The following is a 24,287-nucleotide window of genomic DNA, read 5'->3' on the forward strand; positions in this document are numbered from 1 at the left end:
CGATCCCTTGCTTTTGCAATTGGGCCGAGGCCGGTGTCTGTGGTTGCTATTTGGCCTCCTGCTTTCCCTTCGAATTCGATCCCTTCATTGATGAGAGTGCTGATACCGGTATCACTTCATCGACTGCAAACATCTCCTTGGCGGCGGGTTGTTCCCCGTACACTATTTTGACTCCCTCCGATGTCGGGAACTTCAAAACTTGGTGAAGGGTCGAGGGTATTGCCCTCATGTTATGGATCCAAGGCCTTCCGAGCAGGGCGTTGTACCTCATATCACCCTCGATCACATGTAACTTTGTTTCTTAGATGGTCCCGGCCACGTTCATTGGCAAAGTAATTTCATCTTTGGTGGTTTCACTTGCCATGTTGAAGCCATTAAGTACTCGGGCTGCGGGCACAATTTGATCTTGTAGGCTGAGCTGTTCTACGATCCTCGATCGAATAATGTTGGTCGAGCTACCTGGATCAATCAAAACACGTTTTACTTGAATTTTATTCATAAAGACAAATATTACCAGTGCGGAGTTGTGGGGTTGTAAGATCCTCTCTGCATCCTCGTCATTAAAAGACAAGGTCCCTTCTGGTACGTAGTCTCGAGTCCATTTTTCCCTCGTGATCGACACTTTGGTGCATTTGAATATGGGCCCCTGAGGAATATCGACCCCTACAGTAATCATGTGGATCACGTGCTGCAGCTCTTCTTGCTCATTCTGTCTGTTTGAATCTCTGTTCTTGAAGTGGTTTTTAGCCTGATCACTTAAGAATTCTCGAAGATGCCCTTCGTTGAACAAACGAGCTACCTCCTCCCTGAGCTGTCTACAATCTTTTGTTCTATGACCATGGGTGACATGATATTTGTAGAATCTACATCGATTTAGGGAATAGACCTTACAACATGTACCTCGAGAACAGAACAACGAGGCCGGCGCTCTTGCGGACTTAGGTTCATCGGTCGAAGACGACGAACTCAACTCGGGGACTGTCGTACAACTCATGAGTTCGATAATCAAAGAAGGTCACGCCGAGATAAACTCCACAAGTTTAACCTGGGATTGGAGAAACAAGTACATAGAGTACTTAAAGAATGGAAAGCTTCCATCAGATCTAAAAGAGTCGAGAGCTCTGCGCACAAAGGCAGCGCAGTTCACTTTGTCCGAAGACGGAACGCTATTTAGAGGGACGTTCGATGGACCGTTGGCAATATGTTTGGGACCGGGAGATACCGACTACATCCTACTGCAAGTTCACTAGGGCACTTGTGGAAATCATTCTGGTGCCAAATCGTTGGTCCACAAAGTAATCAGAGCAGGGTAATATTGGACCGATATGGGGAAGGATGCAAGGGAGTTCGTTCGAAGATGCGATAAATGCCAAAGGCATGTGCCCATGATTCATCAACCCAAGGAACTACTCCACTCGATCCTATCCCCATGGCCCTTTATGAAATGGGGAATGGACATCGTTGGCCCTCTCCTGTTGGCCCCGAGTAAAGTTCAGTTTATTTTATTTATGACTGATTATTTCTCTAAATGGGTTGAAGCACAGGCTATCAAGAAAGTCAGAGAAAAGGAAGTCATAGAATTTATTTGGGACCACTTCATATGTCGATACGGGATGCCCTCCGAGATTGTATGTGATAATGGAAAACAATTCATCGGCAGCAAAGTAACTAAATTTCTCGAGGATCACAAGATCAAAAGGATCCTATCAACACCTTATCATCCCGGTGGGAACGGACAAGACGAATTGACCAACAAAACCATCATCCAAAATCTTAAGAAGAGATTGACCGATGCCAAAGGAAAATGGAGAGAAATACTACTCGAGGTTCTATGGGCATACCACACAACATCGAAATCCAGTATCGGAGCAACACCGTTCTCGTTAGTTTATGGCGTCGAAGCTCTGATCCCGGTCGAGGTCGGAGAACCTAGCATCAGGTTTCGATATGCAACAGAGGAGTCGAATAACGAGACCATGAATATGAGCCTAGAATTTTTGGACGAAATACACAAAGCCGCTCTCATCCGATTAACCACCCAAAAATAATGAATCGAAAGGTACTACAATCGAAGAGCCAATCTTCGACATTTTAACATTGGGGACTTGGTGCTAAGAAAAATCACCCCCAACACCCAAAATTCGAATGAATAAAAACTGGGTCCAAACTGGGAAGGACCGTACCAGGTTCTCGAAATCATCGGAAAAGGATCCTACAAGCTTGGCACAATGAATGGCGAACAACTGCTGAGCAATTGGAACATATCGCACCTAAAACGATACTACTGCTAAGGTATGACCCCTTCCATTTTCATTTATATTTTAAACTAACCCTTGCAGGTGTTCGACCAGAAACAACGATGGATTCTTCGACACGAAGCCTTTAGGTCTGAAAGCACGCGTTGCACTCTTTTTCCCTTAGACTGATTTTGTCCCAAATAGGTTTTCCGGCGAGGTTTTTAATGAGGTAATCATTGATCATGCTAACTTAGAATAATTCAACAGTATCCGAGGTTTCTTTACAATCAACCTTGAATACTGGGGGGCATTGCCCTCGAATGTCAACTTTGATGCGAAGAAATTACTTTATGGCAGCATGGTCTCGATAGGAAAAAATTGTAAGGGTCAAACGGTCAAACAAACTGTGCCCGCATAGTTTGCTCGAGCCCTGGCACAGAACATGTACGCATGTATAATCATTTATAAAGAGAAGTATTTTTCTTTACCGATATCTCATGCCTTAGAAAAAATTTTCTACTTTACAATTGCATACTCTCGATCTATTATGTAAACAGGCTTAAGGGCCGACCATAACCAGAGTTCGGATTAATTACCCCCACGCTCGGGGACTGTCGTCCGAAAAATAAACGAGATCAAATTATTAAAACTCCGAGATCATAAGACCTTTTAAGCAACCCTCGACTTTTATAGGCCACGGCCACCCCACTCGGGGATTGACACTTCAGGCAAGCTCGAAGTAAAACGGGAAAATAAGCCCAAGGGAAAAATCCTGAACTAAAAAGGCTACGGCCGAATTAACACGGTTCGGAGACGTTTGAATTCCGTAACAAAATAGGCATTCGAATTCCCTCATAAACCGGTTAAAAGGGCTACCCCCGGCAAAATCATAAAAGGCTTCGATAATATCAAGCCTCGGAAACTCTAATGAGTACAAAATTGTTTGAACTCTAGAGCAGTTCCTTATTGCATGCTAAGGCATTACAAGTTTTGCAAATACAAATGATAAAAAACTTTTTCAAACCGAAAAGGGGAGAAAGCCATAAACAATCTTTTACAAAGGCTATATCAGCCTAATAAAAAAGCCTAAGGGCTGTTTTTACTTTGAATTCGAGAGACCATCCTCACTCAAATAAAAAACCTAAGGGTTACCTTACTTCGAGTTCGAGCAAGCACTCACTAGATTGTAAAGCCTAAGGGCTATACTAGTTCGGTTTCAATCAAATTGTCTAAACCTCGGACCTTAGAATACAACTTCATAATTTTATAAGGCAGAAAGGAAGAAAGTTTTTATATATATACACGACAAAAATTATTTACAAAGTCAAAAAATATTTACAAGGGAAACATGGACCGATCAAATTTCCCTACAAAAGACCGAAACAGTCTTAAAAGAAACACAAAAAATACTAATCCTAAAGGACTTAGTCTTTTCTGAGATCAGCATCTTCTCTCTCGAGGCCTTCTCTGCTTTCAGATCCGCTCATACTCCCAGAATCATCATCATCAGGAAAGGCCAACACTCTGGCTTCAGCTTCGAGCTCCTTAGCATTCTCTATCTTGGCTGTAAGATTGAAGCCACGAGTATGGATCTCCTCGAGAGTCTCCCTTTGAGACTAGCATTTAACATGCTCGACAACCCAGTTTGATCGGGCCTAAGAAGCTTTGACAACCTCCTTTTCTTGAACCTGAGCAACTTCAGCGTCGGACCGATATACAGCCACCATTGCATCAACATTAGCCTTGGCCGTTTCGACCTCCGATTTGGCCACTGCAAGTTCTGTAGGCAGCCTCTCTCGATCAGAAGTTGCTGAACCCAATCGAGACTGGAACTCCTCAATTTTCTTGGCTTGCACCAAGGCCTTCTCTTTCAAGCTTCGGAGTTGGGTCTCAGCCGAGGCCAGTTGAGCTTGGGCAGCTTTCTTTTCTGAGGCAAGGCGGTCCATGTTCTTCTTCCACGCCTCGGCCTCCGCTTTCACTAAGTCTACTTTCTCCGAAGCTGTCCGATCATATCGAGCTTTCGCTGGACCTGTGGGACCGAACTATTAGCCACCACGCCCGAGTCAGTGTTATTAACTTCAAATATTAAATTTACCTGCTCGGCCGGATCAGCTTGTTCTTTCTGAGCTGCTTCTAGCTCAGCCCGAAGTCCTTTTGCTTCCCCTTCTCTCTGCTCACTGAGAAGCTTGAAAGCATCTCTCTCCTTAGTAAGCCCTCGGTTTTCGACTTCATACCGGCTCAGCTCCCCTCGGGATCAGAAGAAAACCTCGTGATGAAGCACAAAAGCCTATAAAAATAGAAAGAAGGAATTATACAAGGGGAGAAAAGTACAAGTATGAAAATTAACAAAGAAAATATGAACTTACCCGGTTCAGGGCCTGTTGGGCTTCGTGAAAAGACAAGGCGCTCCCACCTCGTCCATATGGGCTTGGTTTTCTTCCGTGACCAAACGTCGGAGGTAGCTAGCCACCCCTACGGGGGCAGCAAGAACCCGAGCATCCTCCGGGATCGTGATAACGATTGTTCGCTTGCACCCGGGATCGACACTAGGGGCCGAAAACTGATTAGTCAGTTCAAAAATCGAGGAAGCCTCGCCTGAACTCTTCTTCGGAACTTCCAAGTCACTCAGACCGGTGACACCTTCAACCCTAACAAAATAACTACGAAAAGGATCTTCCTCTCCGTGGGCTCGTTCCCCATAACAAGTCTCCACGGCCTGAGCGTCGCGTATCATCGACTCAGAAAATAAAGGAAACACAGGGGAATACCCGATCTCTATTACCCCAAGTGGGCCTTTTGGGGCGCTGACTCCATTTTAGGGAGCCTTGAGCCCGATTTATGCACCAGTATCTACCACCTCTTCAACGGTCTCTTTGCCCCGAGATAAAGCATCTTCAGTTCCTCTCGGCTCGGGGACTTGGGCCGAAGTCTCCTCATCGACCTCATCGAGCCTAGACGGAGTAGTATCAACTCCCACCGGTTCCGAAGTTCTCCGAATCTCGATGCTAGCTCGCGCATGGGCCACCAGCCCATAATCATCTTCTATCTCTTCTTCTTCTTCTTCTTCTTTCCTTAGCCTTTGGACTGACTCCATAGTCAATGGGATTGTGTTTCCCTTGGGTTTACAGGCTGTTCTCTTCTTGGGGTTTTGACCCTCGAAGTTCGAGGCCCTTTTCCTCTTATTCTCCTTCGCCGGTTTCGAGATAGGTGATGAAACTTCTTCATCACCAGATGGGGGTCTCATAGTCGCGTCCTTTTCGAGACTTACAAAAGGAGAAAGTAAGTAAACTCATGTGTTGAAAGGATGATTGAACGATTGACAAATCAGTAAGTCGGGAAAAAGGCTTACCATGAGTACGGGCTTCCCACCGACCCTTTGACAAATCGCGCCATGCGCGCTCGGCATGTGTAGACGTCGAAACCAGGATCCTAACCCAGTTCTCGAGGTGGGGAATCGCACCCGGCATCCAAGTAGCGGCTTCATCGAGAAAAACACTGATAAGAAAGGATGAAAAAGTAAAAACAACAAACAGAAATTAAAGACGGAATCATACTTACGTTTCATATTCATTTCTCAGGAAATGGCATTCTCTCAGCCGGGATTAGGTCTGTGGTCTTCACTCGAACGAACCAGCCCACCCAGCCCCGATCTTTGTCTTCATCTATACTCGAGATAAGAGCCTTGGTGTCCCGACGTTGAAGCTTTATCAGCCCACCTCGATAGAGTCGAGGGCTATATAATCTTATGAGGTGGTCAAGGGTGAAGGGAAGCCCGTCGATTTTGCTCATGAAGAAACGAAGCAGTATCACGATCCTCCAGAAAGAGGGGTGAATTTGGCCGAGGGTCACCTGGTATTTCTTGCAGAAGTCTACGATGATCGAATTGAGGGGACCCAGCATGAAAGGATAAGTGTAAAAACTCAAGAACCCTTCCACGTGGGTGGTGATCGCTTCTTCTGATGTCGGTATCACAACCTCTTTGTTTCCCCAGTTGCAATCTTTCTTCACCTGGTCGAGGAGGCTTTTGGGTATCGAGTATATATATCTCGATATCGGCTCGCATCGACCAGAAACCGATGATGGTTTCTCGACCTTAAAGTCGGAATCTATGACACACACCCCGGGAATAAGTTCTTCAGGGCGTGGCTCCACTACTGGTTTCTCGCCGACCGACCGAGATGAGGAAGCATCCTCTTTCTGCGGAATAGTTTTAGATGTTTTGTCCATTTAGTTTTTGTGGGCAAAGAAGAATGTACACTGAAGTATTTGGTGTTTTAGGAAGAACAAGTAAAAAAACTCAAAGATCTGAAGATAGAAAGCTTTGAAGAAGGCAAAGAACTATGGAGATTGGAATGAAAAATATTTGAAAGTAAAGTTTGAAATAATAAAGAAGGGGGCTATTTATCGGTTTCACAGCGACGGTTCAAAACTGGTAGTGGCCGACCGTCGACCGACGCGCATTAAATACCTGGAAAACTATACCGACGAGATGTTTTGGTCACTTCTGTTGCTTATGTCACGACGATTACGTCATGATCGAAGGCTCAAATTGTTTCTTGTCATTACTCTCCAAAAAACAAGGGGACTATTTGTATACGGTCAAAATCGGGCTTGCCGGATTTTGTATGGTTAATCGAGACCGGGGTGGCAGACCGAGGTTCAATCCCAAATTATATTGGATCGCTCGTGATTCAGGGATCGATCGAGATCGAGACCAGCTAAGGTCGAGACCGAGAAGGATAGAGATCTAGCGAGATTGAAGGAAGCCTGCTAAGTCGAATAACAGAAAGCCGAGGAATCCGTGACCGGGCGAGGATTGTGGCAGAGATCTCGGCATGTATCAAGTCAAGACCGGTTGATTAGCCAATCAGCAAATTTGCTTCTGTATTTAAAATTGTACCATATGTAGAACTTCTCTACTATATAAAGGGGGTTCCAATCATTTTGTAAGGACAGATTCACGCATAACAAAGCAATATATTACGTTTTCTCTCTTAAGCTCTCTTATTCAGTAGTTCAGTTCTTACTCTTCAATAATACACTTAGTTGGTGCGAGGGCAACATAGCTCAAGGGCCAAAGCTGTATGATATATCGATTTCCTTTATTTTACAGTTAATTTTTAACTTCAATTTTAATATTTCTCAGTTTGTGCCAAGTGAAATCACATATCGTTAAAACCACTTACAAATTTAATTGTTATCCGATTTTAAGGGTAAACAATTTCACTTGGTCAATCTAATGTTAACTTAAGAAAAGTTATGAGCTTAACACACGCTCAAAGTCAATACCAATAACTGAAAAAAGAAACTAATTGAACTTCAATTATTTATATTAAAGTAATAAACCCTCCTAGGTAACCAACCGAGGATGTAAATGAGGGGGTTTACTATGAACTCCCCAACTTTTTTGATAATTTAATTACCAAACCTTATTACATCATTCTTCTTAAAATAGCAAACAAGGAAACAGAGAAATCCAACGGTTAGTTTGTAATGTTATATAGTGCTCACTGAACTGTTCCTGCATAGACCACCTTAGGCTTGAATTGGGCGATCTTTACATGAATAGTCAATCGAATTTATAGTTACGTTTTCTAGCCGATATATATAAATTATATACTGATTATATATGTTTTTATATATAAATATATATTATATATGAATCACATATACATAATACATTATTCAGTTATTTTTAGTTTAAGCAATTGGGTGGATGGCTATTTACGTTAATTCTTCAAAATTGGAGCATCATGGGCGCAAATAGCTTATTTCGGTATTTTCAGGAGTCCAGACTGCTTTATTGGGCCTGATCTGTTTGTTATTAGCTAAAAAAGAAGGGCCTAAATAAGGAGCCCAAATAAGGAGACACGTAAAACGGCTAGATCAAGCCGAAGAAAAAACGATGACGCACTTCTCCGGCGAATGTTCTCTGTCCTTTTCCTCATAATAACAAAATCTCTCAGATTCACAAAATCAAAGGAGGATTAGGACGAGGACGAAGAGCAAAACTAGCCAATTCTACGTCGAAATTCGTTGAAACGCGTGATTCATAAAATCAACAATCGGTGATCCATCTTTCATCGACAAGGCGTTTAAAAAAAAACTCAAATCCACTATTTTGGTTGAATTTCCGTATATATTTTAATAATTTGTAAAGAAATTAGAGTGTAGGGATCTCATAATATGGATAGTTTCATCAGTAAAATACGGAATTTGGATGCGTACCCGAAGATCAATGAGGATTTCTACAGCAGAACACTTTCAGGAGGTGTCATAACCCTAGCTTCTTCCATCATCATGACATTGCTTTTCATCTCCGAGCTTCGTATGTTTCCTCCTATTTTTCTCGCTATTTTTATTTATACGAATCTTAATGCATTTTTGTCAAATTCCATTTGCCAATATTTATAGTAATTCACCTAAGCAGTAAATTTATCTTCTCTCCAGCCTTTTGATTTGAATTGTGGGAAGCTTAGTAAAAGTCGTTCAAACTTGCTTAAGTAGAGGACTGCAGTTTCTTTCTATCATTCTGCATTCTGTTTATCTTTTATTTGATGTAATGAGATTCTATGAATAAAAGGATATGGGAACATATATCTCTTTAAGCTATACAAATTTATTATTTAGTTATGTTGCATTTATCAGTCAGGCAATTTTCAGAAGTCTGTGTATTCTTATCTGTGAAATTGAATGTTTTTTTAGTAATGTACTTGGTGTTCATGTGCATTCCAATTAGCCGACTACACCAATTGGACATTACTTTAAAGTTAAATGGAAATCAAAGTTTCTAGCCGATTCATAGGTGACTGCAAATAGTTTGGCTGCTGAAGTGCATTGTATTCAACCTCTCTATTTTTATGTTACCTTTGGCTATATGTACTGAACATACAGGTGGTATGGCATTAGATTAACGTGATGTTTATTATGTATTGTTACTATACTCGCTGTTCTTTGCCCTTTATTGTTCTCCTGGCTTTTTTATAGGATTATATCTTCATGCTGTCACTGAGACAAAGCTTGTTGTGGATACTTCAAGAGGAGAAACGCTGCGCATCAATGTAATAGTACTCTCACCTTGAGGCTTAGTGATGTAGTTATCTGAATCTGAGTTTTTGAATGTCTTAATGCTCCAATATTTCATTTGTGTTCCCACTTTAGAACTTGTCAGTCTCTTCCACTATAGTATTGTATTGGCCTAGAAACTTGTGCTTATTGCTGAGGCCTGAAAGAAGCTGATCTGGATTCAAATAGTTCATTTGATTTCTTTTCGGTCCATATCTCTGGAAAAGCGTTTAGCATACAAGTATGCATACCCATTATACCATAATTACACAAATGCTATATAGAAGTGCTTTTTTGTTTAACTCTTGAGGGAAATCCCAAAAAAAAACCCCCAAGGAAAAAGAAAAAAAAGGAGAAAAACCATGACTGCAAGGAGTTCTTTTTTCCTCTCTTTTGTGGTTCACTAGAAAGAGAAGAATTAGCTTATTGGTACTTAAAATGTTTTATTTTACTAAATTAAAATAATCAATCTTCTGATATACGACTAACGAACTGATTTTTAAGGAATTATAGGTATGTATAGGATCCAAATGAATCATTGAAATTCTGAAGGCTATTTACCATATTGAAGATAATAAGGAAACAATATTAATAATCAAATAACGATAGTCTTTTTTATCATCAAATAATTCTTTTAGGGGGAAACAACCTAAAGGATGCTGCATCTAAGCACTAAAACTATGCCCAGCAAACACGTTTATTTACCTCTAGCTCATGGCTTTCACTTGAATGATTAATTTTTTATATTCTCTTTACTCATTTTAGGCAAAGTCGCTTATGTGCTTCTTTCTTGTCACATATCAATTACTTTGACTATTACATAGACGAATTTGAAAGAACATTCTAGTTGCATTGTCAGGTGGCATCAATGTTGTCTTTGTATTATATATGAAGTTTTTTATATGATAGTATACGATGGCTGTTATTATTTCTATGGTTTCTGTTGATGATACTGATGTATTTGTCTCTTTTCGTTTTCTTGAACCGAGGGTTTTTTGGAAACAGCCTCTTTACTCCCGCGGGGTAGGGGTAAGGTCTACGTACTCACTACCCTCCCCAGACCCCACTTGTGGGATTTCAGCGGGTTGTTGTTTTTGTTGTAGTAGTAGTATATGATGGGCTGTTTGACAATATTATAATTAGAGGATGCTCGTAAAAGGCTCCTCAGTCCCAATTTATGTGCGTGTTTGACTGGGCACAAAGTTTAAAAAAGATAGAATGACTTTTGAAACTTGCGGTCTGAACTAAGCCATAAACATTTGTGGTTATAAATCATCTCATTAAGGGAAAAATAGAAAGTTCAGAATAAACTGTTTCTAAATATATAAAGGTGTCATTCTTTTTGAGACAAACTTAAATGAAAAGTGCCAAATAAGACAAAAGAAGTAAAAGTTAGCTCATAGAATAATTAGAAAAGAATTTAAAGTTAGTTGGTCTGACAAGTACTCTAGTTTTAAATTTTAGATATAGGTTAAAACTTCCATACTTGCATCAATAAATTCTTATGTATATTTTCTTTTTGATAATGAATTTCCTTCACAATTTAGAATAATTGCTTTGACTTCCAATACAAAGCAGATATCTTTTAGACATAACTTGGAGCAGCTTTAGTTAATATTTACATTCTCTAGGTTGAACTCCTGATTTGCTTTTGCAGTTTCTCGTATTATAGTCTGAAGGATTCCCTTTCTGTGTTTAATTATGTATTTTTCTTGATCTATGGGTTTTTTAGAAATAAAGACTGACTTCTGATGTTGGTTTGATCTGAAAGTACAGTTTGATATCACCTTTCCAGCACTTCCTTGTTCGATTCTCAGTGTTGATGCCATGGATATCAGTGGAGAGCAACATCTTGACATTGTATGTGCAGTAAACAGGTTATATTGATCAGTTACTAAGTTTCTAATTTCCCAGCACCGCATGATTTCATTCTCTTGAATGCTACTTTGGTGTACCTAGAGTTATATGACCTAATTTTCTTCTACGATTATGGTCCTCATTGAGTTGTCCAGCTTTATGAGACTTTATGGAAGTTCATATCAGTTATTACAGTTGAGTAACTATTGTATTTATAAGAGGATTTGACCATACATACATACGGACGGTATAGAGAACCTTACACTATCAGTCTAGTCTAGACTGGTTATAGTAGGTGGCTTATTTACAGGGTACCAATCAATACCTGCAGTTGTCTTAAATGGGCTGATTGTGTAAATACTTTTTATATCATCAATGCGTAATACTTAAACTCTCTACAATATTAGATGAGATTAAGTTAAATATCGAGCCAAAATCATTTTGGGGAAATGCTTGAAAATGAATAAGATTAAGTTAAATATTGAGCCAAAATCTTTTTGGAATAATGCTTGAAAATGAATAACACACAAAAATTTAGTAAATCAAGAAAATAGGGTAAAAGTCGAATTACGTCAAAATGCTTAAGAATAAAATTCCTTTATTAAATGACGAGAACAATATATTTATCCTTATTAAATGACGTGAACAATATATTTGTAGGTATGGTGTTCTATTAATGCAAAATGGTGAAAGCGAGTATCTGAGCTTTAACGAGAGTGTATGCAACATGACATGCAAAGAAATATAATCTTTTAAATTGTTTATGCTTCTCTAAGCTGATAGAGTTTCTTTTAAATGAACTTAAGTGCTATCTGGTAAGTATCTGGCACTAGAGAGCTGCTCTAAGGTTACAACAACAAACATCAACAAACCCAGTGTAATCCCACAAGTGGGGTTTGGGGAGGATAGTGAGTACGTAACCTTACCCCTACCTAGTAAAAAAGTGAAGGAAAAAGTGATTTTTTTTTATTTTTTTTTTTGTATTTTGCATGGTGCAGCCCATGATGCAATCTCTACCTTTAATAATTTGATAAAAAGTAAGTATTTTATTTGGCTAAATTCATAGATAGCCCTTCACACTTGGCACTAGCTGCCAAGTAGACACTTTAACTTTGCTAGTAATCTTTTGGACACCTTAACTTGATAGAATCGCATCTGTGCACACCCTGGGCTGACCTGGCAAGACGTGTGTAGTATATTCACTTTTCAGCACGCTGGGTCTTCTCCCTCCTATCTCCCTCTCCCTGACGACCTTCATGGGTTTCCACCTATACAAAACCCAAACCCACCATGAACTGTCTCCTTGCGCCAATATACCTCAAATTAGACCATACCCTCCAAGCCACCACTTTCATTTCTTTGTTCCTTTCTGCCCTTTTTTATGAAGTAAGTGATGTATTAAAAACAAAAGCATCCAGAAAATGCATGATTACAAAATAAATAAAGGAAAATATCAGCTCCCTTAGAAAAGCAAAAAATCTATCATAGGACTAATGAGCTGATAAATTCCAGAAAAAGGTCAGGGTTATAGGGTAAAATTAACCCAACAAAAAAAGGAAACCGAACATTTGGCCTTGAGCAAATAACTAGCAGTTGAGGTGCAATCAAACATCTTTGGTTCCTTTCTGTCCATAGGCACCACAAAATAGTAGCAGGAACCATAGACAAGATCTTCTTAATGGACTTCTCAACTTTCCAAGAACTCCAGCTGACAAAGGCTTCCCTGACACTGCATGGGATAGTCCAATCCAGTCCAACAAGTTATAAGAACATAGTATGTCTATTGCAACTAGTTAGTGGAGGAACAAGTGGTTGATTGTTTCGGCATTCCAAAGGCATATATGGCATCTGTTAGCTGGATGAAAACTCCTTCTAATGCGGTTGTCTTGAGTTAGGCATGCACTATTTATAGCTATCCAACTAAAAGCATTAAATTTTGGGGGCAATTTAATCTTCCATATAAGTTTCCAAGGCCATTGATCAATCAATTCTTTGTTGAAGCTCAAAATATTTCAATTAGCTCTGGCTGAGTATGACCCTCCCCTGCTGCCGCCCCCATTGAGTCTATCCCTACTTTGGGAGTTGAGTAGTCTATTCCGTAGGCAACCAAGAAGTGCTATTAGATCTTTAATCTGTCAATCATTTAGGTTCCTTCTTAAACTTGGATTCCAAGTGTCCCCCTCCCTGTTCTGTGCAATGGTAGAGTTTGAATTAGTTGTAATTGAGAACTATCTTGGATAAGCATCCATCATGGTAGATAGCCTGTTAATCTTTCCAGAATAGTATGTGTTCCCTTTTTCCACTTGAAATGATGTATTGGTGTTGAATTCATCCCACAGCTTCATAATGCCCTTCCACAACCCACATTCATAAGATGATCTAACAGTATTGGAGTACCATTGACTATCACATCCATACTTAGCTTCAACCACCTTCTTCCAGATACCACCTTCTTCTTGATTATATCTCCAATGCCATTTTATTAACATGCTCTTGTTATGTACCCAAATCCTTCACCCCCCCAAGTGTTTTTGGAAGTATAACTTTGGCTCATTGACAAGGTGAAAATTATGAGTTTTATTGTTGCCCTTCCATAGTAATGAACATCTGAGTCAATCAAGCTGCTTTTGAACTTTGTTTGAAACTGGAAAGAGGGACATAAAAATAGGTTGGAATACTGTCGAGAACACTGTTGATAAGAGTTAGTCTACCCCCTAAGAGAGATAATGCTCCTGCCACGATGTAAATCTTTCCTCAAAATTTTCAAAGACCACATTCCATAATTCAGTTGATCTGTGTCTAGCACCCAAGGGAAGGCCTAGGAATGTGGTAGGAAATGAGCTAGTAATGCAGCACATAATATCAGCCAAAACCTCCAACTTATGGACCACATTAACAGGATATATGATACTTTTTGAATGTGTTAATGTGCAACCCAGACAAGACTTCAAATATCCTTCGAGTGAGGTTGAGGTATTGAACTTAGGACTTCTCAGCACCACAAAAAATTCATCGGCAAACAGTAAGTGAGACAGAGAAACTGATGGACCAGAACTTCACCTACATCAAAATCCTCCCACCAGTGCAATGCTTAGCCTTTTCCAGCACTCTACCAAGTTCCTCCATTGCCAGAATGAATAAAAAAAGAGATAAGAGATCCCCTTGTCTAATCCCTCTTTTGGGAGAGAGAAAAACCACATGACTTCTATTAACAAGAACATAATATTCAAGTGGGGAGAAGGTATATTTAATCCATTTGATCCATTTCTCCCCAAATTCCATCTGCCTCAGAAATGAGATTAGATACTGCCAATTAATTTGTCAAAGGCCTTATCAGTATCAAGCTTAAAGTTTAGTCCAGGTAGACTAGGTTCTCCACTTTTTTGTCTCTAGTCCATGACTTCATTAGCAATGAGTGTAGCATCTGTAATCTGCCTACCTTTAATAAAAGCATTCTGGCAGCCAGAGACCGACTTCCCAATCACCCTTTTCAACATCTCAGCTAACACTTCTGCCAGCTAACACTTCTGCCACTATCTTATAGATACCGTCGGTGAGGTTTATAGGCCTAAAATCTTTAAGTATGAAAGCAATGAAAGAGGCATTAAAAGATTTTACCATTGCAGTTGTTGTGAAAATGATTGAAGGTTCCCGTAACATCCAACTTTATAGTCTCCCAGCACTTTTGATAGAAGGCCATTGTAAATCCATCAGGGCCGGGGCTTTTTATCAGGTGCACAAGAGTTGATGGTATTTAGGACTTTTCCTCCTTGAAAACAGTTTATGTGCCTCCGTCTCTTCATTGTTCAGGCAACCCAAGCCTTGAAACGTAGCATTAGGTCTCGAGCTTTCATTCTCAGTTTATAGCTCTTGATAAACTATTTCTGTTGTTTTCTTTAGGAAAGGAAAATAAAAAATTGGGGAAGACTTAATAGGAAATGGGTAAAGGGGAAGAAAGGGAAGGAAAGGGAAGTTAGGTACAAAGACAACATCATAAACACCAACAACTTAGGGACAAATGGAACGATAACAGATGAATAAGAAGGAAAGTTAGCTTTTCTGAGTATTGGTCAGTCTAAAATGCCTCAATGCAAATGGATCCGCGCTCATTAACTTAGGTCTCAATGTTGCATGATTCTCTTTGTCTCTATGAGATTCTATCGCTAGCAAGTACTTTTATCCTCAATTTTTCCAATCCAAGTATACTCGTCGGCAGGCTTCATGCTGGAAAAAATGGCAATTCCGTCCATCCTGGGAAAATGTAAGCTGAACAAATTCTTCACCCTTCACCCAATCCACCTATGAAACCCAGACATTCCGTAGCCAACCTGCATAAATCAGTTCTAGCCTATTTTTTCCGACTACGGTAACCCTTCAATGGTGGCGGCAGTAGGTGGTGGTTGTGCAATAACAACAGCAATACCTCTAAGATTAAGAAGAATAAGCAGGCTAGGCGGTGAAAGTGGTCTGTTTTGTAAAAAAAAAAAAGAAGTGGGAGGGGGTAGGATGTGTGTGAGTTTCACGCGAATGGTTTCCCTGACACAATATTCACGAGACACACTTCTGCCAAGTAAATGTGTCTAGATGGTCATTGGCAAAGTTGAAGTGTCTACTTGGCAGTTGATTTCGCCTTCCTATTACACATGCTTCTTGTTATATCATATATGTCATGGGTGTGGTAACAAATTGAAGAATTAACCCAAATAGCCGCTCACCCAACCGCTTAAACTTAAAATAGCCGGTGGAGGTATAATATATGCATAATTCATGTATTATATGTGCATAATCGTGATAATTAATGTATAATCTATGTATATGCCTAAAAAAAGTAAACAATAAATATGGCCGGCTATTTGTGTAAAGACCCCTAACAAATTACCTACTGCATTCCATGCAATTTCTACCTTTTATAGTTTGAGGAGAAAAAAATTGTCTGTTGCCTAATGATTCATGTGTAAATATCGGAAAGGTAACAGATTACCTATTGCATCTCCAGAGTAGATTGTAAGGAAAGGATAGTAGAGGACTTCGAGGGAGTTGAGAATCTATCCATAAGATAAAAGTGTTGTTTCATCATTTGGGTTGATTTTTAGTTAAAGGAGGATGTTCCCTGGTATTGATGCTTGGCTTGATGTGTTGGAGGCCTTGACTCTCACTTAGTTTGTAATATTCTCTTTCTTTAGAACTGACCTAATGTTCTTTCCTAGCTCTAATTTCTGAATTATCAAGAAATAAGTACTTAATTGGGTAAAGACACAAGAGTACATTGCAAACTAGGCAGCAAGAGGCCTTATTTGGCAATATTGCAGTGGAATGTTAAGCCATTTTTGAAAATAATAACCAGAGTTGTGGAAGTAAAAGATGGTTTGGGAACTACCAGCACTAGTTATTAGAATTCTAACTCCGACGTGTATGATCTTTGGGTTTTTGTATGATGTGATTACATTTATACTTGCAGAGACATGACATTATCAAGAAAAGGATTGATGTTCACGGTAATGTGATTGAGACAAGGAAGGAGGGCATTGGTGCTCCTAAGGTGAGATACAAGTACAGGTTACTTTCAGCTTAATAGAATGCACAAGTACCTGCTTTATGTCCTAGTTTAAGGAATTTTTTGCATGGAGAATTATACTTGATTGATGTAAAACTTCTTTTATTTTATAAAAGGTAACTGATATAAATATTTATTTAACTTTGTTTCAAATCTTATAGCTGCTAAAGGCGTAGATGTAAAGAAATCGTTTTGGCTTTTATTTGCATTCTGGATGTTCATGGATCCAATACTGAGAATAACTTTTGATTTTGGAAACATGCTTCATTGATACCTTTCAAGTTTCGATCACTGAGTCTATTCCACTAACAGATTGATAGGCCTTTGCAAAAGCATGGAGGAAGACTTGAGCACAACGAAACATATTGTGGTTCCTGTTACGGTGCTGAAGGGGTTTGTTCCTATTCTTAATGCTAGAAATCTCTCACTTAGATTGTAATATAAGCTTTAGTATCCATTCTTTTTTGTGAATTTAACTTCATATCTTTTTTCTACGTTCCTGCATCCAATCTTTTTGGGTTCCTTGATTATGTCACGATACAGATAACTATCTCATTGAACTGCTTCTCATAAGTCCCCAACCCTGAATTCCTGTCAACTTTGCAGTCAGATGATCATTGCTGTAACACCTGTGAAGATGTTCGTGAAGCCTATCGAAAGAAAGGTTGGGCATTGTCAAACCCAGATATAATTGACCAGGTATGTTTCTATATTGGCAGGTATATTGGCAGTTGATCATCGAAGGAGTTACATGTCTTGTGTGTGTCTTTTCTCTCCAAATTATTCCCTGAAACTGAAGCCATTTTCCTCTGTAAAAGCTTGACTACCGTGGCTTCTTTCTTTTGTGAAAATAGAAGATCTAAGAAGTTAACAGTATGGCTTGCTATGTTAAAGACTTAAAGTATCTCAACCCTACCTCCTAAGTGTTTGATGAGTCTTGAATGAAGATCTGGTTTTCATTTTGAATCCTGTATCGAAGTTATGCAGCATTACATGGATGTGATAGAAGTGCTGTGAGCAATATGGTCTCACAATCACAACAAACAAATGTGGACATGATCATTTGTGTACTTGTATGTTAAATGAAATGAGTGTGACTAATCCAACTTTTTGTTACTTTATGGAGAGGTTAATAGTGACCATTCGACGCTGTGCATTTTATGCATTAATTCTGAGGACAGTTTATTTGCTCTGAAGATTGGTTATACTATGAATTTTGTTTATTAGAATTCTGTTAAGAGTTAAATACACAAACCGTATATGATTTTATTCTGATAACAAAGATCTCTCAGGTAGTTTTAAGAAAAGCTATTTTGTGTTAAAAAACAGTTTTCAAGCAACTTTGAAATAAAAACCTTCTCTGGAAACCGAAGCTGCTTATTTAAAACTTTTATTGTGAACTCTAAAATATGGGCGAGTTTAATTGTTCCGTCTCAAGGATTAGTCTTTTTCCAATGATCTTTCCCTTCCCAGCTTCTTCACATATATAATATATAGACCTTAAATCATGAAGGAAGAAGAGTTTAGAAAAAGAATCTAATTTGGAGTATAGCTTTATTCTTTTCCCCCTTTTTGTCGGATACAAACACGAAGGAATAAAGTGAAACCATTTCAACAAATGTGAACGGAAAATTGGCAAGCTCTAGAAGATTTAGATGCCAGAGAAAAGAGCAAGGAACAAAATGGTAGGCAAAGCCATCAATTCTAAGGAATATAGTACTGTTCCCTAAATGCTCAAATAGGGGAAGTATTGATATTTCAAAATAACCAGGGATTTTCTTTATCTGAGCAAACCTCGGGATAGAATAATAAAATTAGTACATTTTTCTATTCAAAGGTTAATAACTTGTAGAAGTTTATAGAGTGTAGACTGAAGCTTTTAAAGAAGTGTTTATTTTGAGAGATCGATTCTTTTAAACATTTTCTTTGACAAATAGTTGGATGGTTCTTTCCTTTAAAAAGACCAAATAGTTGGATGGAATTTTTTTTTATTAATGAAAAATAAAAATGGAGGAGAAACGAATCAACTGGGTTTTTGCTCTTGATGAACTTCCTGCAACTTCTGCAGGATTTGGTTTGTGGAGCTTTTAGCCAAAGTGGAAATGTAGAAATATGGCTGACCACTATTATCCCAATAGAAAAAACAGAAAGATGTGTAAAAATCCATTTCACATTTCTCACTCCTATCGAAACCAAATGTTCCTTCAAGGCGTCAGTTTTCTTTCTTAACATGGGATCATAATATTTTTTGACAAGTAGACACAAATAGATATATGATCTCTGTTAGTTGCAGAAAACTAGGCAATACTTTACAAAGTGCTAAGCGGTAAATTCTTGTTTCTTTGCTTAAGCTATGGAAGACTCCATATCGTTCTGGATGATAAAGTCCCAACTATACTGTGTTAGTTTCATATCTTTCAACATATTTTCCATACCTATTATTCAATAAATATGAAAAGAATGCATGGTTGTTGAGCTTTAATATTTCATGATGCGCTAATTAAAAGCATGGCTGATCTTTCTTTTTTCTCCTTCGAAATTCATTTGAGTCAGTGTAAAAGAGAGGGTTTCCTAGAAATGATCAAAGCGGAAGAAGGTGAAGGATGTAATATGTATGGGTTCTTGGAGGTCAATAAAGTGGCCGGAAATTTCCACTTTGCACCGGGGAAGAGTTTTCAGCAGTCAAATGTTCATGTCCATGATTTGCTCACCTTTCAGAAGGATAGTTATAATGTAAGATGTTCTCATAACTTGGTTCATCTGTTCATGTTTCGTTTTGGTGCTTTAATATAACTTTACTGAAAAAATTTGTTTGACAGATTAGTCACAAGATCAATAGATTAACTTATGGAGAATACTTCCCAGGTGTTGTGAATCCTCTTGATGGGTACATCTCTTTCACTAGTCGATACTTTGTTCACTTGTGTCTTTATATGATGTATGATGGCACTTAACCATATTGACTGCTTCTTCATTGTTTTCAACCCACATTGCAGTGTAACATGGACACAAGAGACACCCCATGGCATGTATCAGTATTTTATCAAGGTTGGCATTTTCCACGTGACTGACCTCATACTTTTCCTTTCTTCCCTATTTCTGCGATTTACATGAAGTTTTGTGTGTTTGGAATTACCACTTGATTTAATGGTTGCTAGGTTACTTTCCATAGAGTGGTTAAGGATTATTGCCAAGAGCCTTTTTTTTCCCGTCCCCAAGCCCCTTGTCGTTTGTACTTACGTTTTTTCCTTTGACGCGCGCGACAGCAGCAGCTCTTTGAGTTACTGAGACTAAGTTCTTAAAACGAATAGTTTGCTTTGCTAGCTTAAGGACCAGCTAAACCCTTATGAGACCCCCATGATCCCCAACTGCAATACTTAGTATGAGCTCATTTGCCTGAGGCTGTCCATCTGCCCACGTGTTGGTGGCAAAACTTGAGACGTGTGCTTGTGTGTTGTAGCAAGTCCCCAGTGGACTAGTTGAGGTATTTACAAGCTCGCGCTCACCCCATTATTATCCCCCAAAAACAGATAATTGTGTAATTTGTCAAAATTAAAGAAAAAAGAATGATAATCATTTTTTCCAAATCCCAGCGGAGGCAAAAACACTGGTGATTTCTTCTCATCTATTCAAGCCTTGGTGGATAGAGTTACCTGGTACCTGTTGCTACCTGTTGCTGGTGGGAGGTAGCAGGTACCCTGTCGAATTAGTCGGTGCGTGCAAGCTGGCCCGGACACCACGGTTATCCAAAAAAAAAAAAAAGAATGATTATCAATTTTTTCTCATTTCATTTTTAAAAAAAGGGGAAAGATAATCATTTTTCTTAAGATACGCGCTACTCCCTTTTTGTAAGTCAAATGTTTTTTCATTCCAAGCAATTCCAAAACATGTTGCCTTTCTCGGAAGGAAGGTTCGACCAGACTATACATCAAACAGAGTTAGAATAGACCCTCTTTCTGTATTTCATTCCTGATGCTACTTTTCCTATTTTCATTTCGTCAAAAAATATATATACCTTGTGAATCTTAAATATTTTACCATTTGACATTGAACACTAAACATTTGCAACTGTCGTAATGACAGTATGATGATACTGCTTTCACACTATTTTCTTGCAAAAGCTGCATCACTTTCAATTAATGGGTTTGTAAGTCAACACATGAGTAGATATTAAACAGCACCTAGAGGCGCACTAATGAAAAGGTTATGGAAAAGCTCATATCAGAATATTTTCTTAACCAACGATCAAATTAGGAGTGTATGTTGATGTTATTGCTTGTTCATGCTGGCTGCAAGTTATGTGGACTCTCACTACTCACTACTAACTTAAACTATTTTTCTTTATTGGGTGGTACAACTTTAACTCTCTTGTGCATTCTAAGTAGAAAATATATCATATAAAAGTGAGATAAACAGGTAGTGCTAGAATTGTTTCCCTAGGTACTAGATTACTCATTTTAAATGTTTGGCTGGTTACTATTATCATTTTCATTGTGGAGAAAATTAATGTCAAAAATGATACCTATGATTTGTTACCATCTTTTTGCATTTGGGGTAAAAATGCATAAACCTGAATCTGGTCTGGCCATTCTGTAATTATTGATGTCCATCTGGCATTTGCTATTGGCATGTTTCAGTATATGCACTAAGATGATACCTATAATATGTAACCATCTTTCTCCATTTGGCAAGAAAATGCATAAACCTTTATCTAGTTCTTCCATTCTGTTATTGTGGATGTCCATTTGGCATTTGCTATTGGCATGTTGCAGTATTTGCGCCCTTATAGGTAGAACGTGACACATTCTTTGTGCTTGAAATGTTAGTTATTGTCTCTCTCTGATATGATGATATCCATTGTGATATTAGGTTAATCTTAGTTTCTGTGACTTATAGATGGAAATTTACTTTTATTGTCAATAGTAATATCTAGTTTTTTTCCTACAGGTGGTACCTACAGTATATACTGATGTCAGTGGGCATACCATCCAGTCAAATCAGGTTTTCTTATTCTTCAACTTATCTACCTGCATTTCTTGTACTATAGACCCCAAAATCTGATGCAACAGCTTGTTGTGTTTGCAGTTCTCTGTAACTGAACATTTTAAAGGCGCAGATGTTGGCCGCTTTCAGTCTATTCCTGGTGTTTTCTTCTTCTATGACCTTTCACCAATCAAGGTTTGGCATTGGGCTTCATCGCTCAAATTTCTAAGTCGTTATTTTCACCTTTGAGGTCTATTTATCTTCTTAATCATAAACCTTAGTAAATTGTTACATTAAGGCTTTTTTCTGTTTAAAAAAATGGGGTTGACAGAGGCCTGGGGTAGGGGGAAAGAACCATTGAACCTTTACACTATAGGAAGTAAGCTTACAATATTGCTTACTGCTTAACTCATTAATCTGAAACTTTTTTGTTCTCATTTTTCACTCGTTTATGTTTTCTTTAGTTTGAGAGTGAGGAGTAATTCTCCCTACCATCATAGTTAAATGTGTGTATATTGTGAATTTCATCTCTTGCCCTGTCGCAGGTGACATTCACTGAGCAACATGTTTCATTCTTACACTTCTTGACTAATGTCTGTGCTATAGTTGGAGGTAATTACAGTCTTCACCCTTCCCTTGTTTATCTCTTAGCTGATATTGGTTACATCTTGTAAAAAAGAATTCTTCTATCCATTATTCATGACGATGTTTTTTGACTAGACATGGAGTAGAATATGTTATTGGGCCTATTATACTAGTGATGGTGAAAGAAATATTACAATTATGGTTGGATGTTACTCTGTAGGGAAACATCACATTAAAAGTCAAATTTGAATAATTTAATTGAAATCTTGAATTGTTAAATTTCCTGAAATGAGAAAAATGTCATATAAATTAGATCGAAGGGAATATTACAACAACAACCCAGTGTAATCCCACAAGTGGGCGATCGAAGGGAATATTACCTTCAAAATATTTGTTGAATGTAGAATAACGATTGAAATTAGGAGACGGAAAACTAATATTTCAGCATTAGGGTTACACTATCACACTGTGTACCTATTATATCTTTTGTTATTGAAAACTGAACCTTTGAAGAGAGGGGTGCTAAAGTTATTGTCAATGGCAGATGATGTACCATTCATTTTATGGGTTCAACTGAATCCAACCATTTCGACATGTGTAAATTTATATGTGAAAAAGTACTAAATGTCAACAAATATCGAATTCTGTATCCATAATATCAAAGTGCAATAGTTCAGTGATAAAAACCTTAAGGTTTAACCTATCGAGTTTAAACCGTGGATCAGCCTTTGCATAAAAGAGAACAAGATCAAAGATAAATGCTGGATTAGCCTTTGCATAAAAGAGAACAAGATCAAAGATAAATGCTGGATTAGCCTTTGCTTATTCTACTCCTTTGTTGGCTCTACTGAAGTCCCTTTCATAATGTTATATTTCTGCCATTTGACATGTATGCTCAGATCACACATGAAACATCGCTCTGTAGTTCTACAGCACTCGTGCAACCTATTAACCATCTCAGATTACTTCAGCAGTGAATCACATCAAGTAGTTTGATCTTTAGTTGTAGTTGCCTTGTGATATTGCCTAGTTATCATGCTCATATTTTTTGTGAAAAACCTGGTTATGTATTCAGAAGAACTTTACTCTTTTCATTTCATGAACTAAAGGTGTTAGCTCGTTGTGTTTAAACCAAATAGCTTTTGCATCACATCAGTGATGTTTCTATATGGCAAACTCTGTTCTAATTTTCAGAAAATTGTTTCCAGGTGTTTTCACTGTATCGGGGATACTTGATTCATTCATATACCATGGTCAAAAGGCGATTAAGAAAAAGATGGAACTTGGTAAATTTAGCTGATTGGTGGTGCTCTTATCCTATGCTTGCTGTGGCGGAATCATTCTAGGCAAGGGAGACCAAAATATTGGACTAGATGTGACAAGGTTCAGCTAACTTTTGCATCACAATAGCTTTCCTTGAGAGAACATGATCGGGTCTTAGCAAGGTGGCTCAAGGGGGAGGCTAGAGAGCCTTTGCTTTAGATCCCAAAAATTTTAATAGAAGATTTTATGATTTTATGTTCGCTTAGTCAATATTTATGTTTTTAGATTAAAAAAAGGTACAAAAGACCGACGGATTCCTGAGAAGCAGCCATGAGAAAAAGGAGACATGAGAAAACTCAACCCATTCCCCCTCCCCCCCCCCCCCCCTCTTGCAGTTCGACCCGGCCGTTCTGATGAAGCTCCCATTGTTCTCGGTTGGGTTAAAACTTACTCCTTCCGTTTCAAATTATCTGTCGTGATTTCTAAAAATAGTTGTCTCAAATCACTTGTTATTTTAGAAGTTCAAGAATAAATTAATAAAATAGTTATAAACCTTTCCTATTTAATATTTTCTTAAAAGAGAAACATTTGAATCCTCAAGACTTAAAATTTTGCTTGTCCAAAAAGTCAGTACTCAAAAATTGTTATCCATCTGCTAAAGCGGTTTCATAACCTCTCCCAATGATCTAATTATGTTTTGTTTTTGTTATGAAACCGCTTTATATAATTATGTTTGCATAATA

General features: G+C 38.4%; 1 protein-coding gene across 1 annotated transcript; it reads left to right on the top strand.

Annotated features, from left to right (window-relative positions):
- The first annotated feature begins 8,123 nt into the window (after window positions 1-8,123).
- On the top strand, window positions 8,124-24,033 carry LOC107824863 (uncharacterized). Its single transcript, XM_016651669.2, has 13 exons — window positions 8,124-8,565; window positions 9,225-9,298; window positions 11,079-11,162; window positions 16,618-16,698; window positions 17,026-17,106; window positions 17,320-17,412; window positions 19,267-19,446; window positions 19,533-19,600; window positions 19,710-19,761; window positions 21,661-21,714; window positions 21,799-21,891; window positions 22,242-22,308; window positions 23,490-24,033. The coding sequence occupies exons 1-13, from the start codon at window positions 8,424-8,426 to the stop codon at window positions 23,579-23,581; spliced, it is 1,161 nt and encodes a 386-aa protein (XP_016507155.1). The 5' UTR covers window positions 8,124-8,423; the 3' UTR covers window positions 23,582-24,033.
- Window positions 24,034-24,287: the final 254 nt, after the last annotated feature.

The sequence above is a fragment of the Nicotiana tabacum genome, chromosome 12, assembly GCF_000715075.1.
Source record: "Nicotiana tabacum cultivar K326 chromosome 12, ASM71507v2, whole genome shotgun sequence".
Classification (NCBI taxonomy): Eukaryota; Viridiplantae; Streptophyta; class Magnoliopsida; order Solanales; family Solanaceae; genus Nicotiana; species Nicotiana tabacum.

Excerpts from the sequence above, each read along its gene's own strand:
- LOC107824863 (XM_016651669.2), top strand. The coding sequence starts at position 8,424 with ATGGATAGTTTCATCAGTAAAATACGGAATTTGGATGCGTACCCGAAG. Across the intron at positions 16,699-17,025 it reads AGGGCATTGGTGCTCCTAAG|ATTGATAGGCCTTTGCAAAA; the intron begins GTGAGATACAAG and ends TTCCACTAACAG. Across the intron at positions 22,309-23,489 it reads TGTCTGTGCTATAGTTGGAG|GTGTTTTCACTGTATCGGGG; the intron begins GTAATTACAGTC and ends AATTGTTTCCAG.